Source organism: Monodelphis domestica, chromosome 2 (genome assembly GCF_027887165.1).
Source record: "Monodelphis domestica isolate mMonDom1 chromosome 2, mMonDom1.pri, whole genome shotgun sequence".
Lineage (NCBI taxonomy): Eukaryota > Metazoa > Chordata > Mammalia > Didelphimorphia > Didelphidae > Monodelphis > Monodelphis domestica.
Genome location: NC_077228.1, coordinates 457,229,157 through 457,249,673, shown reverse-complemented (window position 1 = coordinate 457,249,673; position 20,517 = coordinate 457,229,157). Strand labels below are relative to the sequence as shown.

Genomic DNA, 20,517 nt, shown 5'->3' with positions numbered 1-20,517 from the left:
AGCCAGGCCTGGAGTTGGGAGGACCTGGGTTCAAGTTTGTCCTCGTACATGTCCTAGCTATGTGACCCTAGGCAAGTCACTTGACTCCAGTTGCCTTACCAAAGATGGAATGTAAGGATTAAAAAAAAAAAAAACCAAAAACACAAGGAAGCATCCTCCAAGAGATAGTATCTGTGAAAAGAAACCTCCGGGAAACAGGGAGCATCACTTTTACTTCAGTGCCTGAATAAAAAGCATAGTAATAACTAACTTCCATCTTCTATCAACTGGCCCAGAAACAGGAGACACCACAGAGACAAAAAAACAAACACAAAACAAAACAGGGATATTATCTTCACTTCAAAGTCCTAAAAGGAAGTACAAGTCACATCAACAATTAATGTCTATCTTCTGCCTAAAGTGCTAGCAATTAGGCTTTGCCATACTTCACATAGGATAGGGAATAATCAAAGTGGACACTGAGATGACCATAATTCAAATAGAAATGGAGTCAGGTATGGCAAGGACTTGTCTTTCACTCTTCTGTCTGAAATGCTAGGAGGAAATGGCACTACTTTACCACTGTGCCCTCCAAGTATCAAATAAAGTTCCAGATGCCAGACTTGTACCTTCAAGAAGAATATCAGGGCCAACAACAAATACCTTACAATGGCACCTAGGGAGCTGGCAGAGCTCCCACTGGCCACATCCTCTCTAGAACTGAAACTTCCTTTTCTTCCATGGCCAGTACCTGAGACACCTGTCATTTGGCAGTCCTGAATCCTGACGTTACCCTGCACAGTGGCAGGATAGATAAACCTCTGGGTATGGACTATAGGAACTCTCCCTCTCTCCATTCCTATTTGCCATATCCCTACAATTTCTACATGATAGGATGTGAAGCTTAGATGCTGATTGGACTCGATCCTAGAGGACCAAGCCTGGTCTGGGGAAAGAAGCCAGTTTCTAACACTCAGGCTGGTCACAGTAGCCAGGGCCATTCAATCAAGAGAATGGAATGAGTAGTTCTGCTCTCCAAGCCCAGCTTCCCTGAACCAGAGTTCCCCAAAGAAGGCTTTGGATTTCTCATGTCATGTATCATTAATCAGCAACTGTAAGCTGAACTGAAGGTTATTATCATTTTGTTATATATAATTCTAATTTACAGGGTAATTTCCCCTTCTTTCTGACCCCCTGGTAATGTCTGACCCCACCCCAATTTAAAATAACAAAGAAGGAGAAGAGGGACAATTCATTTGAGGTTTGTTCTCAAGAAAGGAGTATGCACTAACTTCTAAGATCAGAGGAGGAGGAAGGAAGGGTGATGGGAGAGCAGTGCAGGTGCCTGGTGGGGGAGGTGGCACTAGCAGACAAAGAAACTTGAAGAGGTTAATCAAGGTGAGAGCAAGGTTGGTGGGTGGGAAGGTAGAGGTGGGAAGAGATTTATGGGAGAATTAGGGTCTCATTGAAAACTAATGAAGCAATTTCGCCTGTCAAGAGTCTCCATTTGGGGGCTGGAACAATGGAAACCACTCACCTGGATTCCAAGGAGATCTTTCCACTCTATCCAAGGCCACCCTGTGGCCATTTTGACCCAACTTCCATATTCCACAACTCTGCCCTCCCCGCAAAAAGTAGAGACAGAAACAAAGTCACTCGAGGTTTTTATTAAACATGCTAAAACCTTGGGAGGAGGAGCAGTTATTTCTTCCCTGCCTCCCCAGTGGGATAGATGGAGATTGGAGGAAAGGTGAAGACACTGGGTTCAGGAGGCCAAAGGCAGGGCTGATGGATGGGGAGGCTTGTTGGAGCCCAAGGATATTTTTCATAGAGGACACTCGCCTGGGCATTATCTCAAGACTTCAGAAACCCCTCACTGCTCTTTCATTCCTGCCTTTCAATATAAATCCCATTTTTCTCCCTGCCTTCCCTTCATCTTTGAGCTTCTCTAACCTTCTCATTTCCCTGTCCTTAGAGAATGGTGGTTGGGTGGGAGGTATAGAGGGAAATGGGAGAACATTTTTTGCCTTTACTACTCCCCATCTTCCTTCCCTGAAATTCTAATCTACCCAGCATGCACTAATATGATAAACTGTTTAATCTGACAAGGGGATGTGGAAAGGGAAGGCTCCAGTACTTGCTGTGGCTCAGCTCATAAGAGGAGGTTGGGAAGAGGGACATAGAGATCGGTAAGTTTAGCATGTGATAGAAAAGTGCCTATCCCCTGCCCCCAAACACTCTTCTCTGAAGCCTTTGCTCTGCTTTAATTGCCCAAGCATCTATCACCTCCTGCCCTGCCCCTTTGTGGTTGCCCCTAGTCACTGACATGGGACCTCGCTCCTGAGCACTATTCACACAGGAGAGATTGGCTTTCTCTGGCTCCTTAGAGCTTTGCTACTATGGTGATGGGGACAGAGGATGGATATTACAAGGGTTTACAGCTGTGCCTCACAGGTTAGTAGAAGAGAGAAACCAAGATACATGGGATCAGGATCTGTGCAGGAGGAGGTGATAACAGGCAAAAGACAGGGCTGGCAGCTTAGGAGGAACTTTTTTTTCCTGATAGTCTCAAAACTTGCCCTGGATGGCAATCATAGCTCTCTCTGCCTCAGGTGCTGTCATAATCAATGTCAATCTCTTCATCATTAACTTCATGGTGGTGTTGGTCATGGTGGACATGGAGGGCATATTGGGCATCAACTTTCCCTGTGGACAAGGGGGTCCATTACTCAGCCTCAGAGCTGCTTGTTTCCCACCAGAGCCCCTCCTAGTCAGTCCCTGGCATATGGCCTAGACACAAAGTAGGAGAGTCATTATCTTCAGGAAGAGATTGGTTCACTCTTAGATAAGTGGTCGCTAACTGGATTCCTTTACTTCCCCAAGTCCCTTATAGCTATGCCACCCTAATGGCTGAGGCAGGGGCAATTCTGAGGGTTGATATTGCCTCAGGGACAGGGATGGAGAAAGTAGGAACAGAAGAATACAGAAGAATCAGGGACTATGGAAAAAAGGTGCAAGGGAAAAGGGAAACTAGGACAAAGGGCCAGGCTGGTGGCTCAGGAGCTGGGATCTTTTTTTCTTTTCTGGAACCGACGGAACTTGCCCTGAATGGCAAGTGCAGCCTTTTCTGTCTCAGGTGCAGTCAAATCAATGTCAATTTCTTCTTCCTCACCCTTCTTGGCATCCGTTTTCTCTGTAGACAATAAGGAGGACCCTTGGGTAAATTTAGCAGTACCATCCAGAAACCAACAGATAGTTAAAATCCCCCATCTTACTGGGCTCCAGCATTCCCTAGCCCTCCCAGGTCTAGAGTTTCCTGAGTAATACTACTTCATGAATGGAAACAAGGCACTTGGACTGCAGACTGGACCATCCATGATGTGCCTGGAGTGACCCTCTACTTCAAGACCAAGACAAAGGAACTTCAGGCACTATATACTCTCATGTTCTGCATGGCCCAAAGCACCATCTTTTCTTCTTCTGAATCTTCTACCTGAGAATTCCCCTTAAATTCCTGCATTGATGGATAAGGCATTAAACAATCAATTAAACAATTCCTTCTTACTGTTTTGACTCCATCTCTGATTTAATCCCAAAACTAATGTTTGATATTATAAGATAAAGAAGTTTCCTTCCTTGGGCTGTGGGAATACAACTTGAGGAATAGAAGAAGTTAGATGTGGTTCCTCTAGCCTAGAAAGTCCTTTTGCATATCCAAATGGCTGTTCCTATCTGGTGTAGATCTGTGATCTCACTGGTAGAGTCAGCTTCTGTTCTTAACTCACCCTATAATCCCATGCTCAACTGCTTTTAGGAGTTTCTAAACTAACAACACATATCCCTTTGATGCCACTGCCTGGAAAACTGCTCAGTCCAATCCTACTTACCTTTTTCTTCTGGACCAGATGCCTGCTTGGTTTTCGGAGACTCGCTGGTACTGAGCTGAGGAAAAAATGAGAGAAATCAAATAGCTCCTTAGAAAAAGATACACAAGTGGAGGTGAAAAGTAGCCCTCCTTTTTAGCTCACCATACTTTCTAATTCTCCTTAGTCCAGCTACAAAATATGTAGGGTTTTGAAGAAGAGCTGTAATCCTACTGCAGAAATCTTCAGTACCGTTTCCTTTTAGAATTATTAGGGTACTTTCAATAGGATCTTAACATAAACTTTAGTCATTAAAACCTTAATAGTTACAGGAACTCAAAAGAAAATTTTAAGCAGATGTGATAATATTCAATTCTGACCATATGAAGAGTTAGAAGCAGAGTTCCTACTAAGTGAAATACTTTCAAGAGCATCTGGTCACATCATGTGCATAGCTGGGTATTCTTGTCCCCTTTTTTTGCTTCTTTTACATAAAAGGGAATAAAATTTAGCAAAGTTACACTTTTTAATGGAAAAACTTTGAAAATGAACTAGTGGCTATGTGTTAAAAGCAAAAAAAAAAAAGAGCAAACTATATATTTGGGTATTGCCTTTACTATTTGTTTTGTGACTGAGGATAAGTCACTTGCCTTCCTTGGGCTTCAGATTTCCCCTCTATAAAATGAGAATACATGGCCATATCCTTATCAATGGGCACCCACTTTATCTCCACTTGTGTGCTACCACAAAGAAGGACTGGGAAAGTGGGGTCTCTGGATCAAAAGGTATGAACAAGTTATTCAGTCACATTTTTGTATAATTCCAGATTATTTTCCAGAATAGACTATTTCAATAGTGTATCCATCAGTGACTATTTCAATCTTTCATCTTTGCCAATTTGGTGTTAGCAAAGTCAAACTTCAGAATTCTATTAATTTGACATTTCCCTAAATGATGATTTAGAACAGTCTTTCATATGGTTAATAGTTTATCATTCTTTTGAGAACCATTTTTTTGTTCATTATCTTTTGGCCACTTACTAACTGCAATAGTGTAACCAAAAACCATATTAGAACAAGGATGACTGTTATGTAGTTATAATAACCAGTCCTGCTGGGGAAATGAGGAAATAGATCTCCATCCTTTCTTAGGATAGGTGGTAGTCTATGGATGTGGAATGTTGCATGCAGTGCCTCCAGGTAAAGAAGTTAAGTAATTAGCCTAGGATTATACAGTAGGTACCAAAGGTGGAACTTGAACCCAAGTTCCTGGTTCTGAGGCATCTCAGCACAAAGTTTGGAGTCAGTGAATAATGAACTTGAATCCTGGCTCTATAATTAAGCTGTAAGACCTTGGGCAAGTCATTTAAAATTTCAAGTCGCTGATAATTGTAAAATGAAGGAGCTTAGACCATATGATTTCTAAGATCCCTTCTGTGAGGCTCTTCTCCATCTCTCCTACCAGAGAATCAATTTTACTCACACATATGCCACCACCTAAGGACACAATGGCAGAAGCTAAAGCCTTTGTTCCCTTTCTGCCCTCCTCCACCCTCAATACTCTCCCCAAGAGTGGTTTTGGGGGCCCTTCCAACAAAAATCCTTCATAGTAGCCCCATTTTCTGCACTGTGGTCCTTGGGTCCACAAGGGATTTCTTCCTTTCCTTTCCTTACTGAAGGAGGATCCAGTGTGAGAGGATCCCCTAAGGAAGCAGAACCAAAATTCCACGGATTACCATTGATTTGGAGCTGGAAGGGCATTTGAAGCCTCTCTGTAATCTTCTTATTTTACAGTAGGGAAAAGAAGACCAGAAGGGTGAAGAGCTGGATCAGGATTTGAACCCTGGCCCTCCAACTTTACCTCTAGCACTTCTGTGTCCTTCCTTGCTTCCCTCCTTCCCTCTAGGTGGGTCCTTAGAGCCATCCCTGGAAGCAAATTGTTTTCAATCCAGAGGGCTAACAATAGCCAAGCTCTGGCAATGCTTCCCATGCTGGCATTCTGCCAGTGCCAGGGTCAGGAGGCTGACTGCAGATACAGTAAAGGGGCGAAAGGGACGGGGTCCCCAAGCGCCCCAAGATGAGCAGAATGAGGGAAATAATGGGAAGAGAAATGGGAAGACTCTTCTATGCCATTCTCGACATTACCAGTAAATCCCCAGCCCTGATCTTTGCTTCAGCCATTATCCAATTACCTACAGCTGAGCCTGTTCCTCCCCATAATCCCTCCATCACCCCGAAATAACCTGAACCCCAGCCCTGAGGCCCAGGAAGGGCCTCTTGGCAACGTGGCCCAATTTCATCTCTCTCTTTCTGACTTTACTCCTATGGGCCGTCCTTGAGGTTTCTCTAAACATGGATGTATGTCAGGACTGAGCTATATAGGACCCCTCCTTCTGTCCTCCTCCCCTCCCTCCCTTTCCGAATCTCTCCTGAGCTTACTGCCTCTGGAATGAAGCCTCCGCTCAGCAGCCGTCTGGCCTCATGGGGACTCCCAGCTCCAGTTTGGCTTCAATCGGAAAGAACCTAGAGCCTCCAAAGCACAAAGTCAGGGGGTTCTGCTGCAAAGATTACGGTGGGGAAAAGAACGTTTCACCAGACTCCCATTCCCCACACAAGAGCCAGGGAATTCCTCGTGGCCCCGACAGCACCTCCTGCTGGAAAGCGCTCCAGTGAGGCTCTCTCCCTCCTTTCCTTCCTCTCCCGTCCCCAAGCCTCGACACTTAGCTCTCAGAATAGCCACTCTTTTTCTCGATTTAGTTGAATTTTTTATTTGTTTTTCTTAGGTTTGCAGCGGTGGGGGGAGGGGGAAAGGGTCAGGAGCGCCAGCTTCTGTCCTCTTTCTGGTTCTGGGCCCTTTACTAGCTCCCCTCCAGCTCCCCAGGCATCCCCCCTGGCACCCAACCTCATTTTCCAAAAGCCAAGAATATTCACCTAAGATAAACAAATTGGCTTTCCCTTTCTCCTCCCCCCACATCCAGTGGAGCTAACACGACAGGATGTTTAAGCAGCCCAAGGGAATACGGCCTTAGAAACAACTCCTACCCCCAACCCAACTCACACTCCTAGTGCTCCATTCCATCTAGCTGGGTCCTCTGGTCCTACAGCAGTTTGTAGTATATTAGGACCTGCCCCTGAGCACACGCTTTGTTCTCTGTTAGCTTTATCAGAGAAAGTACTCTCTGCTGGGGCTCCTATTGCAATCGTGGGGCACACTGCCCTATCCTCTGACACTTGCACCTCTCAACTAGAGCACTTTGTTGTAGCCAAACAGAATGAATGAGGCACAGAAGGACTTCTACAGGAGAGTGAGGGGCTTCGCACCCTTTAACTGCACCACACACAAATGACAGAGCCATTAGGGGACCAGGTCCTATGATCTATGCTTAATTACCTACCATTCTAGTCATAAATAGTTAACAAATTTTCTTCCTGCACCCCTCAAGATTCGTACCACCTTTTTCAAGTAAGACCAAGCTCTTCAGTAGCCAGATATATCTGACAGTTAGGACTAATGCCCATTCTATCCTCTTCTGGGGCATAGAAAACCGTGTGTGTGTGTGTGTGTGTGTGTGTGTGTGTGTGTGTGTGTGTGTGTGTGTGTTGGGGGGTCAAACTTGACTCCTTTATTAAATATTCCTACCACAAGGCAGGGCAAACCTTGGATTGGAGAAAAAAAAAGTCCTAGAGATTTTGCCTCTCCCCTATCGGCCACCCCAACTGCTTCCCCATAAAGAGCTAAATGGTTATTACCATAGCTCAGTTTTTCCTCCATATCCACAGGGAGCAAATTAGCCACAAACACTTTAGGGAGGTCTATCTGCCCAGGAGGAGGGCAAAAAGATGAGGATTTGGGGATGGGCTCCCAAACACAGCTGTTCCCTCATTCCAGGAAGCTCTATCATAGTATCTGAAGTTCAGTTGGGGTCCTTGTTCAAGCTCTGGCTCTCCAAGGCCATCTAGTAACCCTCTATCCATGCTGCCTGGGTCCCTGGTCTCTTGAGCTGTTCTGCCTTTCAGCTTGAATCTCTTGCTCAACTCCTCACTCCCAGCCTGTCGCCCCAAGGTTTCACAGCAGTGAAGGTGTTACCTGGTGGGCACTGAGCCCAAAGCTTGATTGAGAAGAGCCTCCCTGCCTACAGAGTACCAAATGCTATTCATTCTCCATCCTTCCTCCTCTCTCCTGCCTGCCCGACACCTACTTACTTATTAGCAACAGAACCTCTACCCTGGAGAGCCATCAGTCCCAGCCAGCCTTCTCCCAATGGAGCCCAGCTCTCCTAGGCTCCCTGCCTTCCTGTCTTCCTCAACTCGGGGCCTAGCAGGCTACCATGTTCCATTCCATCAGCCAAGCTCGAGTTGCCAATTCCCTACGGGCAACTTTATTTTCCTCTGCTTGCATGGACTCTCACATGAGAATGTGTCCAAACAAGGAGCAGAAGCAAGAAAGGAAGTGGCTGGGCTACTGTCTCAGGTGCTATTTCTTCTAACCTATCCAAATATCCTGGTTCAAGAGGTTTCACAGAGAGACAAGATGACAGCACCAGCCTCCATGTGCTCCTACCCCCAAACCCCCATACCTGTTCTTGCTTTCACCAATGTTCCTGTTTATTTCCTACCTCCCAGCAATTGAAAATGGCCACACATTTGCTCTCTTTATCTCCTTTTAGCATCACACATGCCAGTTAACTGGTTCATAAAAGCATTCTAGCTATCTGATGTGGAAGGAGGTTCTAGTTCCTATAAGGTCCAAAACCACTTTAGTCCTATCTCACCAGTATCTGGCATGGAATTTGCTTCCTGAGAGCTGGGAAGCCTTATTCGGTTGTCAGTTCTAAAGCTATTTTGAAGGGGAGAAGGAGAACCAAAAGAATGGTTCCCGTCACTTCAGTGTATGACCTTGAATAGGGAAGATAATCAAGGGAAAGGTGAACTTTTTTTCTAGTCTCTTCTCTTACTAAAGTACCTTTTAGTGGCCCTGGGCAAGTCACCTGACCACCCCCATTGCCTAGCCCTTACCACTCTTCTGCCTTGGAACCAATATACAGTATTGATTTCAAGACGGAAGGTAAGGGTTTAAAAAAAATAATGAAATAAAATAAAGTATGTTTTAAATTCACAGATACATGGGGTACAAGCTAGTAGGGTGCCTGTGGTCCTTTAGGGGCATTAAAGCCAAAACAAGTTGCCACAGAATATCCCAATTTAAGCTAACTGATGGGAGGGAACCCCTAGCCCTTCTGAATTGGAAGTAGGGGTGGAGAATGGGAGACCCAGAGACCTACTCTGCACTACAGGAATACCCAAAGGGATTTCATTTACTTGTCCCAGGGATCATGATCTCCAGAATGTCACAGATGTCCAAGAATTCCAAAGTGTCTTCATTTGGGGGTTTTTAACTAGAAAATCACCAGAATGGTTCCAACTGTCCAGCACAGGAGAATATAACGGTCTTAGGGATGGGGGTGGGAGAGTGGAATACCCTCTGTAGCAACTCTAAGCCTTCAGGCTTGCACATCTTCCTGGGACTTCTCAGAAGCAACCCAAAAATGCTGCAAACCAGGGCAAGTAATGGGACTCAAGGAAGAAATGACAATTCTCTTGTGAAAAGGGGGTGCGAGACCTGCCTCAAACAGTGTACGGCACTTTGTAGAGGAGTTTGAGGTTTGGAGCCTGTAGGGTCAGAATGGAAGTCAGGCTTTGGACATGCTAGCATTTCAGTTATTTATCGGGGACTGTGCTTGTCTAGGACTAAAATCACTGTTTGGGAATGAATGGGTAGAAGTCCCTGGGCAAAGCCCCACACCCTTGCCTTCACACCTTTCTTCAAGAGGAAGCTTTAGGGAAATCCAAGGCACCAGAATCTTGGGGGTGGCTTTCTTGTTGCCGTGGTCAGATCCCCATAACCCAGGGTATCTGCTCTTAGAGACTCAGGCTCAGCCCACCCCTTCCTCAAGCCCCTCCCCTTCTTCCTCCTTTCATCTCCCTTTCATTTTTAATGGTGTTGCCACAGCAACCACTGCCACCAGAACAGGCAAGATAGTGTCACCCTCTCTGCTCCAAACAGTGAGTTGGGATTCATCTCAGGAGTGGCGAACCGCACCGTGCCCTTCTCACTGGCCCCCTTAAAGAGAAATCAGCAGGATGCCCTGGGCACCGACTGGCAGAAACAAAAGCCTGACCTCTTCTGCATAGGTATCTCTGCACTGCATCCTCAATATGGCTGTATACAAACACAGCCTGAATTCATACATAGCTTCTTGCCCGTGATACCAAGCACAGCGCTCAGGCTTACGTGCTAACATGAACATGTGCCTGCAGATTGGCAGCAGGGAATCCTAAAGGGGCTTTTTCTTTTAAACAGACCAAAATTGGGCACAGTCCTCAACCTAAGGGAGCCAGGAAGTTAATGGGCCCAGGTTCAAACCCCTAGGGCAGACTGGGGCTTCAGCCCCAATACTGGCTCCTCCCTGACTGCATTCTGTGCCCTGCTGTCAGTTAGAAGGCACTGCCAAAGGAGGGAAAGTTTTCTGTGAATCCCAAGTGCCCTTGGCAGGCTCTTCCTTACTTGTGTTTTGGAGGCATTTCTGGAACTGCATTCACTTCAGAATAGGATCCAGCTGTAGTCCTCACACAGCTAGAACAAGAAATACTTGCTCAAGGTCACCCCATCAGATAATGAGAATCAGAAAAAGAACTCAGGTATTCCTCATCCTTATTCATCACAAATCCTCCAAAGAATGCCAGAATCCTATTTCCCAGGGCCCTCCAAGAACAAAGAAGGGAGACTCCATAATTTTGATTTCCAGCCAACCAGGGTCCCACATCCAGCAATCCCTCCCCCTGAATCCTGGAATAGCAGAGCCCCCCCCCTCTCCACCTCACCCTCACCCAGAGCCAAAGTCAGAACTGGTTGACCGAGCCAGCTCACCACATGCAGTGAGTCAACAGCCCCAGCCCCAATTCCCCCAGCTTAGGCTGCAATGGTTTAATGAGTGGTTATTTGTAGCACACTGCACACAGCTCAAGGCTGTGCCTTCACCGCACACTGGGGGGAAGAGTAGTGCCAAGGCACCATTTATTACTATAATCTTCAGTGTGCATCCCACCCATGGTGTTAATGACTCAAAATAAACGTATTAGTCCCCCTACAGCCTAACAAGCAAGCACTCAGCAGGAGGGGTTAGTGTGGGAGGAGAAAGGTGCCATGGACAGTAGTGGTAAGTGGGCATAATCAGCCCTGATATCTCTTTTCACTAGACAGAGGGCCAGGAAACCCAGGTGGGCATCACCTCTAGAGTCTCCCTAGGGGGAAAGAGAAATATGACATCCACATGACTTTCTAAAAATGTGCTTTCAAGACTCCTGCCCAGTTCCTAGGAAAACCAAATAGGAGAGCCTAGGTACTACAAAGAGAGGGATTTAAGGTTTCCTTAAGATCTAGGTCTCTGAGACAACTAAAGGAAGGGGGGATGCTATTTACCATCCCTGAAGAATGATTTGGGGTAAAATCCTCTCAGTTTAAGAAGCAGGACAGAGGCATGGATTTAGAAACTACATACTTGGGGTTTGGTAGTTTCTGAGACTTTGCTTATTGTCACAGACTAACTCAGCAGATTCTCTATTCTCTATTCCTCTCACATTTCTGCTCCCAAGGCTTTTATGAACTTGATGTGGAAGCCTTTGAGTCAAGAACTAAATATTCAAACCTGAGCCAACAGTCCTATCCCCAACATCCAGTGAACCCAACAGTTGCTCAGGGCTAAAAGCAGATAGCTATGTATTAAGAAATTCATACTATCAATCCTCTCTGCAATGCAGTAGTAGCAGCTGTTTCTGATAAGCTCCAGAGGCTAAGGTAATAGTGGTAATAGTATGGATAATACCAATAATAACCACCACCTTACCATTATTGAGTGCTTTAAATGGTAAAAGGCATTTATTATCTATTATCCTATTGACTCTCACACCCACATGGGCTAAGTATTGTAATAGAAATAGACATAATACAAAGAACCATGAAAACCCCTTTCTACCAGTTAACAATCTCCATACCTGCATTACATCTGTCAACCAGCATGGCCTCTCACTAAAGTGACTAGACATCAAGCATGAAAAAATGGGCAAGAATAATGTTCTAAATTGGCTAAATACATTAATTCAAATTTTAAAAAAAGAAAAAATGGACAAAAATCGATTTAAACTGCATGACCCATCCCATCAATTCCTCTTGTCACCCATGATAAACGTCTTTCCCTCTATCTATTTGCAAAAGTTAACTTAATTTTTCTCACAGTTTCTGTGTTACGTATATTAATGTACATGTTATTTCAAAACATCTGTGATTTTGTCAATGTGGGAGCTCCATCAACACCTTAACAGATGAATCTTCATGAAGTGCTGGGGCCAAAAATGTATCACCTGGTGGCCAACTTTCTGGCAACAAGCCTCTCAGCACTTAGTTAGACTGGTCCTTGGATGAGAGACCCATGTTTCATTGCCAGGCATGTACTCAGAGCCTTTTCATCTTGGCAGGACCTGCCAGAGCTTACAATTCACTGGTATTGCCTTCAAGAACCCAGGGTCACTATGAATCATGAAAGAAAGTCTTCAGTGGAGGACATAAAAGATTATTTTCCTGAAAAAAAATGCATGTAAATCAATTCAGTTTAAATATGCTAGTGACACAAGTGATTTAAAAGAACTCTGTGGCACATCATTTATAAAATAAAAATGACTTCCTAATTTATGTTCTTTTCATTCAGGTTTTAATTAGGATTTTCTTAAGATGGAACACAGTGGTATTTCTATGGTCCAGGATAATCTTGCACCTGCTTCTCCCAATGGAAATGAATAGTGACATTCTCTTCTCTGACGCACATTTTTTTACTGAATTCCTCCCCCCCCCCTCCCCAATTCCAACACCCTTAACTACACTAGTGAATTCTGACATCTCACTCCAAGCTACAAGTGCAAAATTCATCAGTTTTGGCTCCTTATTCACCATCTGAAATATTATTACTTTACCTATAACAGCCTCAGTAGAGACTCCCTCACACCTATGCCCCCTCCAATTCTGAGAGTCCAGGGACTGCTTGCTGTTCTTTTTTTTTAAACCCTTACCTTCCTTCTTGGAGTCAATACTGTGTATTGGCTCCAAGGCAAAAGAGTGGTAAGGGTTAGACTTGCCCAGGGTCACACAGCTGGGAAGTGTCTGAGGCCACATTTGAACTCAGGACCTCCCATCTCTAGGCCTGGTTCTCAATCCACTGAGCTACCCAGCTGCCCCCATAGCTTGCTGTTCTTGCTGGAAAGTGATGCGATATCTTTTTTTTTTTTAAACCCTTACGTTCTGTCTTGGAGTCAGTATCGGCTCCAAGGCAGAAGAGTGGTAAGGGCTAGGCAATGGGGGTCAAGCGACTTGCCCAGGGTCACACAGCTGGGAAGTGACTGAGGCCAGATTTGAACCTAGGACCTCCCGTCTCTGGGACTGGCTCTCAATCCACTGAGCTACCCAGCTGCCCCCTTGATGTGGTATCTTTTTAGACCATAGGATTCTCCATTTCTTCTAGACCAGAGGGGCAGCTTATCACACCAACCTCAAGAAACAGTGCCAAACCAGGTTCTTCTATTCCTTAGCCTCAAATCTTCTAATAGGTTGCATTACTTAATACCTAACTGGGCTTTGTTTTCTTTCCTTATCCATCCAAGGGTAGAAAACAGTGAATTATTTCTCTAAAAGGGATGGAACTGCCAATTAGAGGGAAAAAAAATCAATTAACAAGTGTTTATTAAGAAACATGGTCATTCCAGGTTCCTACCAGGTTTCTAACCTACTGGTTTGGAAAGGTCACAGCAGAATTGTGTTAGCTTAACAGGAATTTCATTATGGGGAGGGTTACTTTGACCCATCTGAGTAGTCACCTAGACACCCATATGCCCCATTTCAGCAGAAAGTCTCCTGGGGTAAGGGACTGCAGCTATGCTTCCATTAGGTCACAGATGCAGCTGAGGAAGAAGAAAAGGGCAGGAATCAGAATTAAGCTTCAAGCAATTCGATTCATTGCATGACAGTGGGCTTACAGAAAGAAACCAGGGTCCTATGGTAAATTTTATCCCCACCTCTTCTTGAAATGGAAGATAAAACTACATAAAGTGTGCTGAATGCCCCTCTGCTTCTAGATCAGACCCCGTAAAGCCCCTCCCCACATAGCCACCAAACCCTACTTGAAGGGGTAAATATACATAAAGTAGTCTCTAGCGTCTCTTTATGCGCATGCAGACAGGAACACACTCAAAGGGAACTCTATTGCTGCAGTACTACATGATAAGAAAGAAACAGGAAGGCAAAACAGAAGCAGACCGTTATCCCCCCTGTATCTTTGATCCCACCCCCCAAGCCTAAGCCCTTCTGGCTTCTGTTAGTTAAGGCTTATTAAAAGGGGTTTCCCAGCACTGATTCTTCAGGTGAAATGGGGATCTCCGAAGGGAATTCTAAACCTTCCCATTTCCTGCAGCTTCCCTGGAGTAAGGAAAGGGACAAGCGGAGGAGGCAAAGCTTGCGTAAGATGCAGGGTACCCAGGGCTTCCCCAAGCTGGGCACTTATGCCTGCAGGGATGGGCTAAAAAGACTGAGGCAGTTTGGTGTCTCCCTGGAGCTTCGGACTTTCAGTCAGCACTTCCGATTTTCACAATAATCTTAAGGAGAGGAAGAAAACAGGCTGGGCCCGAACCCTCTGGGAAGCAGGGACCCCTTTGGGGAATAGTTTCAGAGTCAGCTTGTCCCTGTACACACCCAGGTGGCTCATTTTTGCAGTTTGATTTTTATAAATATCCATCCCTAGTGCTGGGCTCAATTCCATAACAAAGAGGACAGTTTCAATATCCAAATTGTTATTTAGATCCAGTTCATTTTGACAGACTGGGAACACCCAACAGCACCAAACACAGGGATGGCTAATCCTGTATCCTGAGATCCTATCCCCTACCACTCCACTACCCACCAGACTGAGATCACACTCAGCTGCAGAGTCAGGGTACAACCTCCCCACCACCACCACCACCACCACCACCCTAGGACCTAGACTCCCTCAGGGCATTAGATTGTTTTTCCTACCACTGAAATTGTTTTTCTGGGACCAAAACCCTACAGCAAATCCCATCTCTTAGACCAGCGTCCCATGGAGGAAATGTGCCCTCTCTACAACATCAGAGGCTGACCACATTAGCTCCATGCAGCCACAGTTCTTAGATCTCAGGCTCCCAGGGGCAGTTTGAGTTGCAACTTTCAGATTTAGAAATAGCTAGAAAGGATCAACCCCAGATCTTCATGAGGGAGGAAGAATGAAGAAAATCTTTGCATTCCTATTAAAGGTGGAAGCATGATGTAATATAAGTCCAAAGACCAGAATTTAAGTCCTACATGTGCCATTTTTTAGCTGTGGTAACTCTGGGATCTCAAAGTCACTTTCCTCATCTGCAAAATGGGGGTGGGTGGGGTGGAGAAGGATTGAACTAAGTAAATATTTTTTAAGGTTACCTCAGCTCTTACATTAGTATTCAGTAACAAAGCTGGAGGCAAACCCAGGAGGTAGCTTTAGTCCATTTCCTGCTCCCTCTCTGAAAAGCATCCTTTGGTCATGGTTGCAATTAGCTGGGGGGCTGGAACCATTTCCTTTCATCTAGTGGCCCCTAGACTAAATCGATTAAGATAAACTTAGTGGGCATGGCAACCAAAGAAAACTTTGTGGTTGGCACTAATTAGCACCCTGGATGGCATCCTTCTGCAAGAGAGAGTAGTGCAACTCTATATTATAACCAGAGTCTTCAATTGGGAATCAAGACTCCAAGGCCCTACTCCTAAACAAGTGACCTTGGGAATATTTGTAGTATTTCTCCCCTCCCCATTCTTCAACATCTCTAAACTAGAAAAAAAAAGAAAGAAAAAGAAAAGAAACAGAAGGCTCTGACATCTAGCTGAGAAGTTGGGATTAACTCATGTCCAGAAATCAATTCTACAAATCTTCTTGACAATCTCAAGTCACCAATGGGAGAAGAACCATATCCTGGGAAGAAAACAGGACTGAGAAGCAAGCTGGAACTGTCACTGCCCAAGACTTTAGCAGAGAACATTGATTTCTGGATCTGGGACTGTTTAAGTTAGCACAAACAGACAACTGGGGGTACATTCCTCAAAGTCAGAGCTCTGGCCCTCTCCCATGGACACTAGTCTGAGATCAGAATGCTGTAAGATGACTGTGTTGAGACTGGCCACCCTCATTTCCAATGAGGCTTCCCCTGGCAGCCATACCGATTGACTAACACTGCAGAGGGAGGGATGTATACTACTTAAGGTACTTCTCCACCCTCATCCCCCCCCCACTCCACCCCACCCCAACCTCCACCCAAGATAGGTCGTCTTTGCATAGGAGACTATGGAAACTACCCACCAAGGTATATTAGTAAAGATGATCAAATAGCTCTTCCCTAGACCCCAGTTATCCCTAGTAGAAGGATGCCCTCAACCTCATTTTCTTTCCTAAAGAAGGAAAAGTCTCTTGAACTGGGGAAGGGTAAGAGGAGGGTGAGGGGAAGGAGGGAGAAGGAAAGGAAGAGGGCGGAGGGTTGTCAGAGAAGTGCATAAATAATAAAAGAAGGATGAATCCCTTAGAGTGGAGGGGGAAGGAATGAACCTGGGATGCCCAGGAATAACCCCAGAAACCAGGCATCGAGAGCAGGAGAATGGGAGTATCTTAAGGGGATTTGGGGGGCGGGGGATGGGGAAGGCTGCCACACTGAGCTCTAATCCATCCCCCCACCCATCCCACAGCACTCTGATCACCCCTAAAGCGCCTGCCCGCCCTTGGCAGTGAGCTCACATCCCAGTGATACAAGGGATAAGTGACCCTTTTCCTCGCGGTTCTGGGCTTCCTCGAGGAGGGCGGGGGGGGGGGGGTTCCAGTCTCAGTGCTTCCCTCCCTCCACGGGTAATCCCGCAACGGGTCTCTGCCGGGATGCCCCTCCCGCAGCAGCCCCCCTTCTCCCCGCCTTCACTCTCCTCCCTCCCCAGGGCAGGGAAAAGTCGGGGGCGACCCTCCTCGAGTGGGCTTACCTCACTCATGGCGGGCAGGACGGAGTGCCTTGGGAGAGCTGCACCCGCAGGTGAATGGGGCTAACTGAGACGGTGTTTGTCTAAGGGGGCCGTTGCCCGTCGGTGGTTGACTCACGGAACTGCCTACGAGATGGGGCGTGTGGCTCTGGGCACACAGGAGAAGAGAATGCAGAAGGACCTTTGCTCCTGGGCACCTGGCACCCCAGTTTTGGAGTCCTTTAGTTCCCAGCCGGGAGTCCCCTTCTGAGCCGTCCTGTCAAAGCGGCTCCGAGATGCCCGCCCCGTGTTTTATATCCAGCTCCCAGGACCCACCTCCGGCTTGGCCAATGGAGATGCCTTATGCCAGCAGACTGACAGTAGGGCCCAGCCAATGGCAGAAGGCTCAGTGGTTTGCAGCATTTCCAAACTAGGGTAAGATAGACAAGCGAGAGAGAAGCAGGGGGAGATTGGGGGGGGGGGGGGGGTTGAAGACGGGGAGTGCGTGTTTGAGAAATAAACCAGGAGGGAAAAGTTGGGAGGGAAATAGCAAAGGGTGATGGGAAGTCGAGAAAGAGAGCATGGATTGGAAAAGGAAGATCCAACAACAGATGTCACTGGATCTTGCTGATGTATGCAGGTAGGGGGGCAAAAGAGAAAGAGAAGCCATGATTACTTCTAAGGGTTTCCATGCAAAATAATGGAGAAAATTGAGAACAAATGTCTTTCTGTTTTGAAAATAACTTGTCCGTGTTCTCCCTCCCTTGCAAGAACAGCATATTTGCTACCATCCTGGGCACTGTAGAGGCTCCAGAGAAATTTAAAGCATGCTTCTTTGCTCTTAAGGACCAACATTCTCACCATGGAGATTGAACACATAAGACACATTTCTGAATTGAAGATGTTTGGCTTGGCAAAGCATGACCCTCTAAAGTTTGGTCAGCAGGAGAACGTTGTACACAGAGAGGGATACACTTTGGCACAATGGACAGTATTGGATTTCTCTACTAGCAGCAATGCAATGATCCAGGACGATGCCAAGGAACTTATGAGAAAGAACGCTATCCACATCCAGAGAAAGAACTGTGGGAGTAGAAACACAGAAGAAAAACAATTGCTTGATCACATGGTTCAATAAGAATATGACTGGGGACTTTGACTTTAAATGATCACTCTATTGCAAATATTAATAATATGGAAATAGGTCTTGAACAATGATACATGTAAAACCCAATGGAATTATTGCTCATCAGCTGGAGGGGGGGAGAACATGAATCATGTAACCATGGGGAAATATTCTAAATTAATTAATTAAATGAAAAATGAGGAGGGAAAAAAAAAGCTTGGTCAGTTCCTCCCAAGCTCTGTGCCAGGAATTTGGTTATTGAGCACCGATTAATTGTAATATCTTTAGATACAGAAACTAGCTGACTGAGGGGGATGGATAAAAATGGACCCAATCCAATCTGTCTCATTTACGTACAGACACACATACCACAGTTTGAAGGTAACAATATGCAAAGAGAAAATCTTTCCAGCCTTTAGAGATCTTCAAGTCCAGGCTCCTCAGTTTTCAGAAAAAGAAACTAAAGCTTGAAAAAAGGATATGACATATGCCTTGTTAAACAGTAAATCAGAACTGGAATCCAGGTCTCTTTAAATTCTGAATCTGTGCCTCTTTCCACTATGCTCACAATGATACTCCTTTCTAATTACTATGAATATTTTTGACTTTTTGAATATTTAAAAGAGAACATTTAGGTACAAGTCACAAAAGTAAGTATAGGGACTAGAGCTATCATTTCCTTGATATGGGGAACTCTCCGTTAAGAAAACTCTTTTTTTTCAACTCTTACCTTCTGCCTTAGAATCAATACTGTATATTGGTTCCAAGGCAGAAGAGTGGAAAGGGCCAGGGAATGGAGGGTTAAGTGACTTGCCCAGGATCACAGAGCTGGGAAGTATCTGAGGTCAAATCTGAACCCAGGACCTCCCGTCTGTGGGCCTGGTTCTCAATCCAGCTGTCCCTGAAAGCTTTTTCTCTTAATAGAAGTCAGGACTTTCATTTTGACATCCACCCAGAGATTTACCTAGACCATTGAGAGGCTAAATGACTTGCTCACAGTTTCATAGTGAGTTTGCATCCAAGGTGGAACTTAGAAATTCTTGGCCTTTCTGGCTTTAAGTGTAGCCTCTAGTTATTAGTCTATGCTTGGGATTGGATGGGGTGTGTAGGGAAGACTAGCACCTGTGGTGTGAAGGCTTTCCAAGCCTTTTTCAGGACTGACCATCCACCTTTGGTATCTATCTGTCACCTAATTCTCAACTGTGGCTCCAAGAAGTGGTAACATACATAGTGGACACATCCCAGTAAAACACTCTCGGCAAACCAGCTAAACCAGGGTGAAGCTAACTGACAGACTTCAAACTCATCACTGATTTAGGCGGGTGTCTTTTCCCCAGGAGAATGGGCAGATGAGAATAATTTGTACCAAGGGCCATGAAGATAGCTGAAGCTGGCACCGTTGAGCACCTAGACCTACCATTGAGCACAAGCCATCAAAGATGTCATGATCATCCATTACATACTAGGCCACCGACAGCTAACTAATTTTTGTCTTGCCACCAGACTTTCATAAATCTGGAAGAGAGAACAAAACTGATGACTGTGCAACTCTGCCTCACTTAAATCCAATTTGCTAGATAATCAGGACATCACCCGATGTCATTGCTGTTTCTTACAAGTCATTTATCTTAACTAAGCTTCAACTACTATCACTCATTGCATATCAGAACCTCTGCCTTTAGTTTCTATTTATTCTTTGAATCCTCACTCTCAGACTTTCTAGGGGGAAAAAACCCTAAGCCCACAGGTAATGACAACCATTAAAAGCACTTAGATGCTTTTCCCCATTACCCTCAGCAACTGAAAGTCATTGATGACAAAGGTTCACCTCCCTGACAGCTAGCTGTTGTTTATCTTTCATCAAACAACTATTTTCAGGCAAGGTCTCAGACAACATTTCCTCCTATAATCACTATTACTTGATCTTTCTTCTTCCAGGATCATGCTACTCTTCTTTCTTCCCAAACATCTCTTACATGTGGGTCCCCTGATATCATATGTGGGTCCCCTAGCTCCAAGACACTTTGGGAATCTACATCCACTCAGAATCATAGCTTGCTTACAAAGCTAATCAGAGGAGACAATTCAAAGCAAAATAAATAGCAAAAAAAGATTTCGCCAGTAAACACCAGGGATACACTCTCCCAAGGTTACCTTATCACCAGAGGAAACATGAACAAAGAACACTTCTGGAAAGTACACACATACACTTAAGGTTTGTTGTTCGGTCACTGAAGTTGTATCCAACTCTCCATGACTCCATTTGGGTCATGTTTTCTTGGCAAAGATAATGGAATAGTTTGCCCTTTCCTTCTCCAGCTCATTTTACAGATGAGGAACTGATTGCATCCCCACTAAAATCTTTTGCTTGACTCTGGCTATTCCTTATGTCTGCAGAAGATGGTAGTCTGTAGGATACTTTCTCCACTAAACTGAAGTCCTCTTCTGAGTTGTTCTCTATGACTG

General features: G+C 45.3%; 1 protein-coding gene across 1 annotated transcript; it reads right to left on the bottom strand.

Moving 5' to 3' along the window:
* Nucleotides 1–1,631: 1,631 nt before the first annotated feature.
* Nucleotides 1,632–17,265, bottom strand: PCP4L1 (Purkinje cell protein 4 like 1). The gene is made up of 3 exons (XM_007484980.3): nucleotides 16,950–17,265; nucleotides 3,867–3,921; nucleotides 1,632–3,172 (listed from the first exon to the last, which is right to left on the bottom strand). The coding sequence occupies exons 1-3, from the start codon at nucleotides 16,956–16,958 to the stop codon at nucleotides 3,036–3,038; spliced, it is 201 nt and encodes a 66-aa protein (XP_007485042.1). The 5' UTR covers nucleotides 16,959–17,265; the 3' UTR covers nucleotides 1,632–3,035.
* Nucleotides 17,266–20,517: the final 3,252 nt, after the last annotated feature.